The sequence below is a fragment of the Astyanax mexicanus genome, chromosome 9 (genome assembly GCF_023375975.1).
Source record: "Astyanax mexicanus isolate ESR-SI-001 chromosome 9, AstMex3_surface, whole genome shotgun sequence".
NCBI classification, from domain to species: Eukaryota; Metazoa; Chordata; class Actinopteri; order Characiformes; family Acestrorhamphidae; genus Astyanax; species Astyanax mexicanus.
This window is the reverse complement of record NC_064416.1, coordinates 22162973-22179255: the sequence shown is the minus strand read 5'-3', so window position 1 is coordinate 22179255 and position 16283 is coordinate 22162973. Positions and strand designations below refer to the sequence as shown.

Sequence of the window (16283 nt, the reverse complement as noted above, 5' to 3'; positions counted from 1 at the left end):
ATGTCAGCCCCACTTATGGATGTCAATAATGGACCCAATCTGGGTTGTACACTACTATAATATATAAGCTCCATGTAAGGTTATGGTGAGCTCTAATGATGGGTCCCAATAACATATGTACAAGCCCACTTAGCGCCCATGTACCACCCAACTGTGGTTGGATAAGAAGTAGAAACATATACCATATACCATTTTCACACCTGCACACATAATGTCACACTCTAACAAGAACATAGCGGACATATGTAGCCTAGTATGATGAAAACATTGGTGGTAAAGACTCAATAGAACTAGAGCTGTCAAAATGTGTCATCTAAGTTTAACTTTAATATATTTGCATTGTATTTGCATGCATTCATTTTCAATGGACATATATGCAGCTGAAACGTTTTAACATTTTAATATAACATTTTAGTCATTATGGCTTTTAGAAGAATGTTTACTTTTTGGGGGAGGAGTAGTGTAATATAGGATCCTGTGAAATGTTTTCTTACATTACATTACTTATACTTTTATTCTTTTGAAATTTTCAGTACTTGAGCAAAACGCTTGGGTTGATATTCCAACATCTATAGAGGTATGTTAAATCCTAGTATCTATACTTCTACTTAAATGAAGAATGTGAATATCTTTTTTGACACCTCTGCAATGTGAGCCCCTCAAGACAGTGGAGGCTGGGTTTTCAGAGTGGAACGCAGCAGGGTCCGTGGTTGGTGTGAAGATGGATAAACTGCTCTCCATCACGAACGATGACAGTTACCCACTGCGTACCATCTTTTTGGACCATAGGAGCAGTTTCATTGGCAGGTTCCTGTCACAGAGCTGCTCTACAGACAGATTTAGGATATCCTTTGTCCCAAGAGACTCTTTAACTCCTCCCAGCGGAGCCGAAAAAGAAGGATGAGGAGCTAGTTTCACATGTACATCTGCACTTCGAGACTCTATTATTATCTGTATCTCTGCACTACTGACACTTTACTGTAAATTTTTACTTTACTCTACATCCTATTTACTCACACTCCAGGACTCTTTTTGACACTTTACTATACAACCTGTAATTTTTGCACTCCTGGACACTACTGTCACTTTACTGTACATCCTGTACATTTGCACTCCTGGACACATTTACATTCTACTAAATACAAAACAATACACAGGTTTTTATTTTTTCAGTATGGTTGTATGTGCTGATACCTGCTTTTCCCTTTTACCTGATTTATTTTGAATTATTGCACTACCTCCTATTTACGGTCGGGTTACCTTCATACTTAGTACAGTTTTTTTTATTGTTTGTATCTATATATACTTGTATACATCTTATAATAGTTTTAATTTTCTTACTGCACCCTATTTTGCTTCTTTTTTTAAGATCCCAACGTGTCAAAGTCAGAGCGCACCTGCCTCTTAAAGGGAATGACAAGTGACACACTGATTGGTTTATTTCATTGGCTCATTACGCTCAAAACACACTCATGATTAATTATACAGTATCACCCATATTATTGTTGTATTGTAGCTGCTGCTGGCTGCTACATTTTCTTTGGGATCAATAAAGTATCTGTCTGTATGTCTGTATGTCCTTAAAAGAAATGCCAAAACATTAGGCTAATTCAGATTCCCACTCTGTTGTGCCATTGGGGATTTCTGATGATCTAAGTATTTCTGGCATCATGAAGGCAAAGCAAAGCAAAGTAAATAAAAGAAGAAATATGAAGTTAAAATGAAGTTAAAATGAAAGTATATAATGTGTGTGTTTTATTTGTAAATATGTGGTATTATGCTACTGTATAGTCATCGCGCGTGATATGACCCCCCCCCCCCCCCCCCCCAAAAACAAACCATATTATTTATTATTTTTGTTTTGATTAATTGCAGCTGTGTTCCACTCTGAGATCAGGTTCGTCCACCTTTCTCATAAACATAGCAGCAGATGCTTTTCTTGGCTTTATGATACTGGACGAGGAGGAAAAAGGAACTAACGAGTCAATTTCCTTCAGCGGTAATTTCCCAGGTGAGTGAGTGCTGTGCTCTATATAATGGCTTTGCTGCTCAGGTGTAGGCTAAAGCAGAGCTTGGATTCACAGCTTTAGAACTAACAGTAACAAAGCCAGACAGCCATGTGGGTAAGTAAGTAGGCTGTAGTCTAGGTTTTATAGCCTGTAGTGTTTTTTTTTACATGCTGCAGCAGAACTTCAGACCTTATAGACTATCTTATCTCAGCTTTACAGGCTTGAATTAAAGCTTCAGGCATGGTTTAACGGTCTGGACTAACTGTGCTCTCTCTTTCTCATTTCTCTGCTATCCAGTCTTCTCTTTTGCACGGAGTTTTCCTCCTTCTGTTCGCGAGCAGAGCGGCACTGTGCGAGGGCAGGCTCATATCCTGCCTCACTGAGGATAAACTGGTTAAGCGCGTGGAGAGGCTGCTGGCGCACTCCGGCGTGATCGCTACTGCTGAGCGGATAGCGGAGGGCGCTGCTGATGAGCGCTCGTGCCTTGAGTTCACGCGCAGGCACCACTCTACAGAGATCAGAGAGCGCTCTCTCTCACCCTGGAGCGTAAGGTAAGCGTTGTGCGCGCACACACACATATATACACACACACACAAACATACATTTCTCCACATTTAACACTCGAGGGACTAAGATATGTTGTTAAAAGTTTCAATAAGTGCAAAAATAAATACTTTATAAATTGTTACACAATTTACTTTATAATTTGTGGTTGGTGTGGCGCAGTGGATAACACCACTACCTGCCAGTGAGATAACTACCCTATCCTGTGTGAGACTGCAGTTCAATTCCCTGCCTGGGCGACTGAATGCTTTGCTACACCAATAAGAGTTCTTGGGCAAGACTCCTAACACTACACTGGCATACCTCTGTAATAAGAATAACATTGTAAGTCGCTCTGGATAAGAGCGTCAGATAAATGCTATACAAATGTAAAATGTAAATTTAAATTAACAATGAATAAAATAGCCCAACTTTTACTGTGAAGGGAATATTTTTTTTACTTTTACTATGTGTTTCATATATTCACAGCAACGTTGCCAGATTATTACTTTGATTGGAAAGTTAGATTTAAAAATTTTAAAGGACTTTTATTTTTAAAAACGTAATATAAAATTTACGACATTGTAAATATTATATCACATCTAGTATAGAGTGCACTTAAGAAAATAAATGACATAATATTTAAAAAAAATGTTTTGAAAGGGAATTCTGGCAAGGGCACTTTTGTTTTCACTTTTACTTTATGTTTCATATCTTCACAGTAAATTTGCAAGAATAACAATGTGATTGGAAAGTTAGATTTTTTATTAAAATAAACGAAAAACATTATTATTTCTAACATTATGATTTCTTATTAAAATGGTATAAAATAAAACATTAAGGCACTGCTATGTTTTGAACTGATCTCTCAGAGCATGTGGCACTCTTCCAATCACAAGTCGTATAACCAGCTCGCGCTGCAATCCTAGCCTAGCCTCCCTGCAGGCATGTAATAATAATAAAATGTTGGTCATCTGACGTCATGACCAACATTTGACCAGAAATGAACTCTGTTGACGTTGGTGGTCAGCTGGGATGCCTGTAATACATGCTAAATAACAAATCCATCAAAACTGCTTAGAATATCTCTTTTGCTACCTTAGACATTTTAAAATTTAGACTGGCTAAATTACAATCATTATATTATTACCAGCTTATCGATGTTAGGACCTTTGTAGTTTATTTATAGAGATATCATATAGCGGTGTCGTTTGTAATATGTATTTAATTTACATTAAAACTATGGTTCCAACACCTGGTCCTGTATTTGTGCTTACCCTGCTCCAAACACACCAGATCCGTCTAATTAACATCTAATTAATCTAATTAAGCCATTCCTGACTTAAATGTAGGTGAGATCTCCAAACTACTAAAATGTGCAGGGTCCCAGCACACTGCTTGCAGTTTTGTTATTCATAATGTTGTTAAAACAATACATGTTTATATTGTTAGCTAATGGTTAAAGGAACATAATTAGATTTTTTGAAAGTTGTCTAAAAGTAGTATAATGACCAAGAGTTAATGTCACATAAAAACAAGTAGTTGTGACAACACTATGACAATGCTGTTGATAAAACTTAAACAGTGCAACTCTTGCAACTTGTAGCAACGTTGACTTGGTGACAACTTTGTGTGCTTGCTGGGGCAGGGGTTTATCTAATCCAAGGGTTGGTTAGGAACCACTTATTTAAAACATACACTAAACACACACAATCCAACTTAAAAAAGGCCTGATCAGACAGGGGATATAAGAAATGCAGGACATGGAAGAAGTGTGGGTTTCCTTGTGTTCACAGAAGAATGTCTTCTCTTTTCTTTCAGCGAAAAACCATCTGGTCTGGACATGTTCCCTGAAACATACACAGAGGCCAAGTGCTTGTGCACTGGATGCATCATAAACGGCACACAAAGCAATGACTACAACTCTGTTCCAGTAATGAGAAGCATGATGTTTCTGAAGAAGGTCCTGTGTGAAATTCAATCTGACAGTAAACCTAAATATTCCTTACAGATCGAATATAAAACAGTACAAGTTGGATGCACCTGTGTTGTACCCAGTACACAGTGACCTCTTGTGGAGGTTAATATTTAACTGGAAAAAAACTGTAGAGACGTGTCTCATTTAATGGTTGTGTTTGTTTTAAAATACAAATGATGTTATTTTACTTTCTAAATAACACTGTTTGCTATGCTTATGTTTCATAAGCTTAAAAATACATGTTCTACATGAATTATCTAGACTAGCAAATTGTAGCTAGTCTTCTATATAAAATGTTGGCCTGGTTCTGCAGTCTGACATACACTACTGTTTATTTATTTAATAATTTATTGACTATTTATTTTAATTATTTGTGTGTATTGGATGTATTTTATTTGATTTGTTATAATACCATAGCTAATATATTATGAATTAATTATGTAATTTATAGCATTATCATAGAAATGTGGAGTAAGTGTGAATGTTTTACTTGCTGTGAACTGTGCAAATGATGAATTCTTGACCCAATAAAAATAGTTTCTGATACTTGTCTCTACGTTTTGTGCATAACAGGAAATAAGCCTATGAATATTTGTTGCACTTAAACACGTACACATATATTTTTATATTAATTTAATTAATATAAACGAATTTTACACTGAAGACAAACTATCTGGTGAGGCTCAGCATGTCTATCCTACTGCAACGGTCCAGGGCAAGAACGTGATTACATCTCCCCCTGCTGTTTTTTTTTATGGGGAAACACCTTTATATCAGTGGCAAATGTTGTACTGATACCTTAAAAATAATATCTGTGCTTTATTCACTTGTGCTCTGAGAATTGCATTTGTACGTGGAAAAATATATATTCTTTTTTATGTAGTTAAATCTTGCTTATAATAAAATTCAGGAGTGTTGCCTAGGTTTATAAAGATTTGAGGTTCAGACCAGCTTTTTACAGGATTTTTACAGATTTAAGTATCCTGCATACTATGTAGTTTTTGAGAGTTATCATTATTGGAAACAAGATCGAAAGACTGCTTTTAATAGAAAATGACAAACTCTAAGAGATAAAAAAAAACCGTTACTCTCACTATAGGCCCAGAGATCAATGCATTTTATTAATGCATTTTATTATTCTTTTTTCTAAATTCAAGGATAATATATATATTTTACTTTTGTGCACTTAAACAAATTATTAAAAGGAATATAATTGATTATAAGTTCAAAGGGGACTAATTGTGGACATACTACTGGAGCATTATAATTTAATCTACAGTACCACAGTTACAGCAACGCACCTGGATGTGAGGATTTTTTTTAAGGTGTGGCAACACCGTTTCTTCCTATTATTGGCCACAAAGTCAGAAAGTTTATCAAATTACACCAAATGACCTTTTTATGCTTTGTTACAATGTTTGTTTTTTGAGCTGGTATTACTATTTAACTGTCTTATTTAGCTGTACGTGTTTTTACACATTTAAAAAATAGATTTAAAATAATTTTATTTACTGGAATTTTACAAACACTTAATCTTTACTCGAATCTTGCGTCTTATAATCTACTGACTACAATACATTCTAGTTTTTGTAAGTGTTGCACCAAAACGGACTACAAACTCTGTCGCGTAGATTACGTCAAAACCGCACATCCTGCGAAGCGGCTTCGGAGTCAGGTTGTGGGATTTGTAGTTTATGGGAATTGTTGCCTTCACAGTTAAATTCCTTAGCTAAACATGCTTCTATTATAATTTCTCCTGTGTGTATATGGGGGAGGATTTACTGTTTAATATTTTAACGGTGAAGTGTATAGCAGTTTTCCTTCTTAAATAAGATAATAAAAATAGGACTTTTATTTTGCCCTTCGGTCGTGTGTGATACTGAAACACGCGACCGGTTGGACAGTTGAATGGAGAGATGAGCGCCTCGCTGATCAGCGCACTGAGTCTCCTCACCAGACCTGCTCGAGGTACGAGATAAACACGCTGAATAACCGCGTGTTGTGTCTCAGCAGTTCATTTTAATTATAAGTGTTTGTAGGAAAGTCCAGCAGAAAATTAGCTAACACACACTGTAGGATACATAAAGCGTGAAGAGCGTTAACCGGAGAACCCTGTTCATGTTTTACTGCACTTTGACACAGATTGATTATTAAAACCCTAAGTTTAACATAGTGTCATGAGGCTGATGCATGTGGGGTCTTTTAGATCTGTATATGAAGTTCTTAGAACGGCGATGTGATTTTAGAAATAGAGGGACCAGAGGAGATGTGCAGACCCTGATGAAAAATATAACTTTTTTGTCCTGTGTTTTTATTTATTGATTACTTTTCTACATTGTAGTAACATAATAAAACATATTATTAATCCTGCACCTAACATCTGGGGTTACAGATAGTGACCATTCTTTTGGTGTTGATTTATACATTTTCTCTTGATTTAAGTAATCTATGAGAACAAACAAAAAAGCAATTACTACACGTAGCTGAAATTAGAAAATCCTATGGTTAACAGAGTCTTAACAATAAACTTACATCACTGTAGTAAAGCTAAGTATGAAAAATGTTACCCACCGCTACCAATCTGATTAAACATATGATCTCAAAAACACAACAGTAATACAAATAGAACATGAACAGACCCCCAGGTATGGTGAAGATTACTGCAAGATTGGTGCAAAATTAAAAAAGCAATTACTGAAAACGGAAATAACAACACTTATTCTTTTCTGCTAATTCAAAAGGCAGAGGGTTGAGGACTTTATGTTGATTCAACGTTAAAATGTCTAAGTTTTCACAACCATTTAATATTAAATGTTGTTTTAATGATGTTTCAGCGTTAGTTTGCTGTGGCTGTTTATGTTTTATTAGTTGCCTTTTAAAAAACATTTAAATGCCTGATTTAAATTACTACTGTTGTGCTGTTTTCCACGAGTTTTGAGATGTGAAACAGCACATCTGTTCCAACAAACTAATAGAAATCAGTTACTTCTTTCTATTAGTTTTCATGTTTGAGTACATTTAAAAGCTAGTACTGTTGTACTACTGTAGTTCAAGGACAAATATATATTTGTCATTAGAACACTGCATTTCGCTGCTTTTCCCTGACTGTTACTATGTTTTTCCAGAGGCCCAATTGAGTGGTGCACATACAACACAACATGAAGCACTTCTATCTGCCCTCCAGAAGAATCAGAGTGAACTCAGGGAGCGCCTGTTGGCTGGAGGAGAGCTGGATGAAGCCCGTCAGTTACTGGAAGAGGTCAGAAAGGTGTCCTGGTTCTGCACTGACACTGAGGACCTAACCTGGAGCTTTGTGCAGGAATGCCTCCTGCTGCTGCTCTGCTTGTCACGTCACCTGACCACTCTCCTGGATGCCTTTAACCATGACCCAAACCGTGCCGCTCCAAACCCCCGAACCCCAGAGGCCGCTCCTCCCTTACCTCCAGACGTGCTCAGTGTGGCACAGCAGAAGACGCTGGGCACTGTTCTGCAGTTCCTTGTCACCCTAGGCCTTTGCCCATATTTGGCACCAGGTGTAGGGGTGGCCCTGGATCGCCGGTCTGCGTTTGGAGCTGCTGTAGAAGCAGCAGTGTGTCGTGAGGTGGCCCCTTCCTGTGAGCGCCGGCTACTGATCACCACGACTGTTCTAATGGAAGTGGCTAAGCTGTCATCGCTGGCTACTCTGGTCTTTACTCGCCACTTGGGTGATCTAATGGCGGCGCTGTGCCAGTTAGGCTATCGACCCCATCGTCCTGAAGGAGACAGTGCTGAAAACTGCAAGGTATCAGCAAGATTTTTAAAATAACAATGCGAACACATTGTCTGCTTATCCATATTGTAGTCTACATGTTTAGGGCTGGTTCCTCAGATGCAGATTAAAGGAGGACTCCAGTGTAAAATGTACTTTAGGTGTATTAAATCTTACCTTTGTTGAATAGATCACCTCTCTCCTGCAGCTTTCTAAGATCCAGTATTTTGTGCACTTTGCCCAAACAGCCTTTAGAACGTTATTCAGACTCAACGTAGCTCCACACTTCATTGGTAGAATCCAGAGAGCTCTGACATTTAAAATGAGGCACTGTATTTAATATCACTGAATACAATCAAATCCTTACTGAAATGCTCCAAAATCGAGTAGAAACACTTCACTGAACAGTAGAGACACATGCTGCAGATAATCACTATACACCCTGTTTGTAATAGTTATGATTTCTGAAGAAACAATGAATGAGCAGTTCTCCCTATACTTTTGTTCATATATTGTATTTAGATGCTGTAGGAAACACATACTTCTCTACATTTGTCAAGCATTTAACCAAAAAAAGAGCGCTGAGCAACCAAACGCTTGCCTCAAATAATGCACTATAAAAGCACTTTTGTCTAAATAACACTTAAATAAAATTAAGAATCAAATGAATACGTTTATTTGTGATTAATTAACCCCATGTAGTTTGAGGCAACAGTAAAAATGTGCAAATAAACAAATGCACCAATCCTCGTTTTACTGACTGATAATTCTGTCTCTCTTATTTTCTTTCAGTCACAGTTTATTAAGAGTTGGTCTATTGAAGCATATGGATCTAGCTGTTCCTGTTACTTTAATAAATCATTATTAAGTTATTAAAACTTAAATGATGACTTTTGTTTAATGACTGGATGCTTTTGGGTGATGATGGCTCTGATCTCGTGACAGGGACTCACTGTAGAGGAGAGACGGAATTGCAAACAGCAACTTCAAGGTCTTCTGGGAAGAGTTTATCAGCCAATAGTCATCAAGGAGCTGTTGGTTTTGCAAGGGGGACCCAAGGTTTGCACTTCTTTTCAACCAACTTCCAACTTTCCTGTTGTGTTCTTGCTGTTTCTCGATCTGTGGTGTCATTTGTTTACACTGCTGTTCTGATTTAATCACAAGTTAAATTAAAATTCTCAGTGCAGTGAATATGTGTAAAAAATTAACATATATCAAACAGGTCTAGCTGTATATTTGTATCACTCCAGGCTTTGCATGCTGCTTACTGCACTATATATGATGATGTGATGTAACCAAAAATCACAGTATGTTTTAAACACCTTTTGAAGCACAGAATAACTATGAACATTTATCAAAATTACATATTTAGACTATATTCCTAGAGCCTGTAAACAATCAATAATTAGCAGAAGTTCTTTCAAAAAATAAAATAACATGATTCATGTAATATATGATGAAAAATCTTCAAATATTATAATGCTATAACATATTACGTATAACAATGTACAAGCTTACACTGCTACATGCCTCAAGGTGTCTCCAGGCTCAAGTGCTGGCGGCAAGACCCTCGCTCAAGCTCCTGCCTGGCTGAGACGTCTGTGTGGCCAACTGCTGTCTGAGAGGCTAATTCAGCCGAATGGGGTTCAAGCTGTGGTCAGGGTTATTCTGGAAGGATCTGGAGGTAATTACGCACATAGGTAGACTTGTAATGATAATTGTAATCGATTTATCTAAAGGATTCAAGGAGGCTTTATTGTCATTCACATTACATGTGGTACATGAGGTGGAACAAAATTGTATTCTCACGGTCCAGTTTACACCCAAAGAACAATTGTTAAAATAGATAAATATAAGATAAAATAAAATTGAATAAAATAAAATAAAATTAAATAAAATAGAATAAAGATAAATACACAAAATAGGGAGAGTATGCAATTAGCAGAAAGTCCATAAAGCACATAAAGTCCAGAGTGCAAGTTTTGCTGTAGCAGCATGATAGTTATCTAACCTTATATGGACATTAACTCAAGATTTTGTTTCCAACTTTAAAATTGCCTATTATATTTTATTAACATAATGATTTTTCTATGTTTTTATTTTATTTATGTTTTATTTATTTAGGGAATAAACAAATATATTCCAGTTTCAATGTTGAAATATTTTTAATTATCAAAAGTGTATTGTAAAAGTGTATGTTAAAATGGTGTTACTGCATTGTTAGGCTTCTATATCATTATGTTAGTGGGATAAAATCATCCTTAAAATTAAAATCCCTAAAATATTTTATTGCATTACTTTCTAGGACAATATCATTTTTTTCTGTTTAAGTGATGCATGCATTTGAAGGCATGACTCCAGTTGAAGGAAATGATTTGATAATGTGAATCATTTCCCAAATAAACATTAGGGTGAGTCTCTGAGCTTGTTTTGTGTTTTAGCTCAGTGACTCGAAGAAGTGGTGGGTGGGGGAATGAAACATGAGATTGTGGTTAATATGATCACTCTCTTGATGATACATGGTGACAGCCTAGTGTCACGTTTTATTTTATCTGTAGGTAAAAGTTCCATTCTGATGAGAGATTACAGAAAAGCAAAAACTTAGAAAAGCGCAGAATCATGCCTAATATGATCAGAGAGACAAACTGTAAATGTAATGTACAATATCAGTTCATATTAAATTTGACTTCACCCTCTGTCATTGCTTGTCTCTCAATGCACTGTCCACTAGGTGGAGACTCTGACTGGAGAAAATGTGATGCTGTAGCCAAGATAGTGGCAACCTGCCCACAGCAGTCCCTCTCTGCAGAGAGTTATTACAGCCAAGTGTGCCCACAGGTACTGGATTTTGTTGTATGTTGGTGTGGTAGAGCGGAGGGCTGGGCAGTATAATCCTTGATATCATGATAAATCAGGTGTTGTGTGTTTACTTTTTTATTATGTTTAATGTTCTGTCAGTGCGGATATGATTTTGGTATTTAAAAAATCTGTGAATCTTTAAAAATGACTTTGTTCATTATGAACTGGATTCACAAAAGATTCCTAATAAACAGTTTCTAAAAAAAAATAAAAAATAAACACTAAGAAGTTTGTGTGAATGTTCCTAAATCGGCTGTTCTTGTATTATCTTAAAAGTAGATTTTTTTTTGTTTATGTAATTTTTTTTACTATTATTACACACATTATTGTAGGGATGCACTAAAAAGACCATATAAGAAACTGCTCCTAAAAACATTCCAAGCATGGAAAACATTTATCCATCAGTTTTTTTGTGAATCAGCTGAAAGCGTTAGGTGTCAGGAATCGTATGCTTTTCTCAGCCGTTTGGATGGCCCCCTTATTGTAACTTCACAATAAAGAAACCCACCCACTTAATCAGTTGAAGATCCACCATTTCTGTCATTTTGGTTGAGAACACAGCAGGATTAGCCAGCAGACTTCGTCTGATGGAGGGATCTGTGGCAAGTTAGGGTGGGCTTGTGGCAAGTCAACAGATGAAAGAGATGTAATAAATTTCAAGTAGTGTGTTTTGTGCTTCTAGCGTAGTTAAGCATGAACTAGCTTTTTTTGTTACCACCTTAATAATTTTATAAAATTATTCGTTCTTTTTTAGGTACTAGGGCTTCTGCATTTTAAGGATAAGGTAACAGCGCAACAGTTCCAGCGAGTGGCCACCACAGTGGCACTCACAGTGGTGCAAGATCAGCCTGAGTTTGCCCAGCGATTCCTGCTGTCGCCTCTTCTATCACCCCTACAATGCTGTGCGGCAGTTCCAGGTTCGTGTGTGTGTCTGTGTTTGTGTGTGAGAGAGAAATTCTTCCGTTTTGCTTGAGCAGCTCTCAGTAGAGTGACTGATTGAGTATAGATCCCTCTGCTGTTAAAGTGTCCAGCAGGCCTGCAGTCACTGACTGATGGGGCTGTGTCATCAGGTTTCAGTTTGGTAAACCGATACTGGAGTGGGCTCATCCTTATCCTGAGTGGAAACCTAACATTTTAGTTGGCTCTCAGCTTATCTTTGATATTTCTTTAATGTTTAGTGGTGTTCTGTTTTGCAGGAGAGGATGTGTCTCAGGATGCAGTGCCTGAGTGGGAGCTGACCCGCAGTGTGGAGGATGTGTATAAAGTAAGAGAATATTTATACGATATTAGTACATTAAAAGGTGCCACAGAATGTGTTTATTGAGTATTGAGGTTTTTCTTTGTCAATGTAAAAGAAAACCTTGGTTTTAGATACTTAAAACTGTTATTTTGCTTCAAAGTAAAACTAAATTTTCTCATTTTACCTCATTAAGCTACATCAGTGTGACCGCTTGTAGCATTGCTCAGCATACCTAGCTTTGTTTTTAGCACTGTAACAAGAACATTTATATCTTATTTTTTGTAAATCATCTTCATTATAAGTCTTAACATACAGCTAGCATTGCTGTCCTCTCAGTGTCCTCCTAGCATGTTGTTTGGTTAGCTAGCTGTGTTAGCCGGGTTAGCACTTAGCCTAGCACTTGGACTCATTCTGACACGGTCAATTTGAGTTCCCTTTCTGTTTATCACTACAGCTCTAGCCTTAGGTAGTTCTGTTTGTATTAAAGTGGGCAGATCTTAGAAGAAACAGTAATATTAACAAATTGGCTTCTTAGCTTGATCAGTATTATGAACTCTTATGCTTCTACATTAAAATTGATTTTGTTTGTTAGAACTGGCAAATTAATGTATGTATTTGTATGTATTAAAAATTCTTCTTAGTTGTTGAAAATTCATGTTCTTTTTCATATATTGGTTTGTTTCCTGTAGATCTGTGTGGTTGGTAACAGGCCGTCAGGGATGCTGCTGGGTGCTCTGGCAAATGTGGTTCCCACCATTTTCAGCCTGTTCTGCTTCACCAAACAAAATGTCTCGCACCTGCGGTTAGTAATACGATTTAAAAGAATGTTTTGCCCCAAATAATTAAAACATTTTGATTATTTTAAATACCTTTTATTATCTATATATTTTAGATACCTTTTAAGTTTACTCCTTTAAAGCACATAAAATGTCCACAATCCGTAAATAGAAGCTAGACAACAAATACAGTGTGTTTAAAATACACCGCTCTAGTGATGACATTACAGCAGTTTAACCCCGCCTGTTCATATTTACATTATAAAAAGTTTTTCAATCTTGTCTGCTTTTTCAACAAGGCTTAATGCAGAGCAACCAATCGGATCAGATGTTATTTACGTACATCATTCTTAAAGACACAGCACCAAAAACCTGCTTATTTAATTTGGTGGGATAAAGATAGATGCACATTTTTAGTTTATAAACCTATAATAAGCCTAAAAAACTGTTAAAACAGCCTTTTCAGGATACACTGTTTTGTTATGAATTGAGAACAAACACATTTGCAGAAAACCTACATCCTAAAGCAGTTTATTCTTGCCTATTCTTGTGTAATGCACTGTTTTTTTTTAACACTGCACAATACAGAGCAACCAGTCAAATCTGTGGTTATTTACTTTTAGAGTAAATACCTTCAAGAAAGTATTTTTTAATCTCACCTTGTTATGTGTATAAAAGACACCACGCAATCAGTCTTTATGGGCAAGATCAAAAGAGCTGTCAAAAATGTCAGGACAAGATTGTAGGACCTGCACAAGGCTGAAATTAGCTACAATACCATTAGCAAGAAACTTTGTGTAAAATAGACTACTGTTGCTGTGATAATTTGAAAACGGCAGAAATACAAGATAAGTTAATCGCCCTTACTCTAGAGGTCCATGCACGATGCTTACCTTTTGGGGTTAGGAAGATTATAAAATAAAGGGATGAACATGTAATGATCTCAAGGGAGCTGGGAGCAGAGTCACTAAGAAAACCATTAGTAACACACTTCACTGTAATGGATTAACATCCTGCAGTGCCTCTGCTCAAGGGAGCTCAAACTTCGTGTTGCCAAGCGACATCCTCCAAACCATCAGGATTTGGAGATTTTCTGTAAAGAGGAGAAGGCCCAAAATCCCCCCTGAGATGTGCGCAAACCTGGTGATAATCTACAAGAAAGTCTGAAGTGTTTTGCTTGAGGATCAAATACTTATTTTATTTAATATTTTAAAACAGTTCTTAGTACATAGTAATGTATCTCCAAAAACAATTATAATGCAAGAAAAATGTATGATAACTAATGAAGACTTTTAATGTCTAATGTTGATGTGCTCCACAGTGCTCCCTGTCAGGAGATTCTGCTGTGGTATCTGTCTCATGCTGAGCCCTCTTCAGCACTCGCTCTGCTCAAACGCCTGTGTGTTCTGCAGGCAGATGGAGGTGGAGTCGCACCTGGCTTTGAGTTCTCACCTGGCAGTGAGGGCGGGGCAAGGCTCATCCGAAAGGAGCCAGTCAGGTAATTGGCCTGCAACCTTATTTTGTGATCTTTTTTTTTTTATTATTATACGTAGTACATTAAAATGACCTTCTCCTGTTTCTGCTGTGTGGATTAGAGATGAGGATGATGCTCTGTATGAGAAGGTTTCTGGAGAACAGTGGAGAGTGGAGTGTCTTGTGCAGCTGCTGTCAGAGATGAAGGACAGTGACCTGCCTGGAGACTTATTTCTCTTGCTTCTTCAGGTATGTAAGCTTTTTTCTGCTTAGCAGGCTGTTTATGCTCGAAAACCAACAAACCTGACTGAACTGGAGATGTTTTGTAAAGAAGAATGATCCAAAATACCTTCAACCAGAAGACAGTCTCTCATTGGAAGCTGTAGGAAGTGTTTAGAGAAGGATCTACTATAAATTAATTTAAATTTTTCTGTTGGAGTGCCCAAATTTATGCACCCTCCTAATTTTGTTTTAAAGAATTGTTGCACACTTTCTGTAAATCCAATAAACTTCATTTTACTTCTTAAATATGACTGTGTTCATCCGCTATATAATATATTTAACTGAAATTGCTGATCCAAACAACCAATGATTTATGAAGAAAAAACATAAAAAATTATTAGGGGTTTCTGAATTGTTTCATACCACTTTGTATGCCCTAAATAAATGTACAAGCAAGTTATAATGTTGTTAAATCTCTCCTAGTAAAAGTAAGTGAAGCCGTAATATCTGTCCACAGCCTAACATCTAGACCTGGTGCTAAATTTTACTATTAAATCTCTGTGTAGGATTTGACTGGTTTGGCAGCAGAGCAGCAGGACACAGAGAAGGAAGTAGACACATCATCCATGACCCTGCTTAAACTAGAGCAGCACCTGGTGGGGTGTGTACATGGCCAAGGACAAAGGCTGGCTCTCCTTCAGACCCTAGCTGTGATGTGTGAGGGATTGCCACATACGCTGCTGCTACACAAACCTACACAGGTGTGTTTGTTTTTGCCTTTAATAATTGCATATATGTATAGATTTTATTATTATAGTTATTGTTAGTGCTATTATTATTTACGGCTTCACTTTTTTCCTCTTCTATTGTTTAATGGATGACAACAGCCTGCCTCAACAAAAAAAAATCACACTGCAGATGAACAGAACTATTTTGGATGGACCTAATTTTGATCCTTTGGTCAGGATTGAGGTTCACAGCAGCTTTTACGCTTGCTATTTAAGTTCAGAACAAACTGAAAAGTCTTAAAGCAAGAAGAAGTGTTAGTGTTTCAGGTCTGGCTTGACTATAAATTAATCAGATATTCAGATCCACTGGGGAAAGAACTGGTAAATCCTGACCTTATTTGGAGCCTGCGGCTTTACTCGACCTGCTCCTCACTCTTTCGTTCGTTGGTCGAATAAGCTTCTTGCTGGAGACTCCTTATCTGTATCTGCATGGCTTCATCTTAGCAGCCTGGTTCTGTTGAGAGTTTCTGTTAAGAGAATTTGGGACACGGCGTGTTATACTTTAAGCTGTCTAAGAATAGCACACGCTATCTTTGACACTTGGCAAAAATCTATAACGTTTTGTGCGGAACAAAGACACCCATAAATTATCTCAAGTGCTTGGAGGACAGGCTTATTGTTGCTAATGACTCCATTTTTCATTTACT

The 16283-nt window shown here is 37.0% G+C and overlaps 2 protein-coding genes across 2 annotated transcripts in view; both read left to right on the top strand.

The window, feature by feature from the left end:
• The first annotated feature begins 2060 nt into the window (after nt 1–2060).
• Nucleotides 2061–5048, top strand: il17c (interleukin 17c). Its single transcript, XM_007249214.4, has 3 exons — nt 2061–2123; nt 2307–2560; nt 4374–5048. Exons 1-3 carry the CDS (start codon nt 2118–2120, stop codon nt 4618–4620), a joined length of 507 nt encoding a protein of 168 aa, XP_007249276.2. The 5' UTR covers nt 2061–2117; the 3' UTR covers nt 4621–5048.
• A 1366-nt stretch (nt 5049–6414) lies between these two features.
• tango6 (transport and golgi organization 6 homolog (Drosophila)) overlaps nt 6415–16283 on the top strand; it is a 36685-nt gene continuing 26816 nt past the window's right edge. The window contains exons 1-11 of the mRNA XM_007249213.4: nt 6415–6498; nt 7656–8311; nt 9224–9337; nt 9815–9962; nt 11010–11116; nt 11892–12054; nt 12334–12401; nt 13067–13179; nt 14475–14651; nt 14749–14875; nt 15415–15609. Of these exons, the coding sequence (XP_007249275.3) occupies nt 6447–6498; nt 7656–8311; nt 9224–9337; nt 9815–9962; nt 11010–11116; nt 11892–12054; nt 12334–12401; nt 13067–13179; nt 14475–14651; nt 14749–14875; nt 15415–15609 (1920 nt within the window). The 5' untranslated portion in view covers nt 6415–6446. The remainder of the gene's footprint in view (nt 6499–7655; nt 8312–9223; nt 9338–9814; nt 9963–11009; nt 11117–11891; nt 12055–12333; nt 12402–13066; nt 13180–14474; nt 14652–14748; nt 14876–15414; nt 15610–16283) is intronic.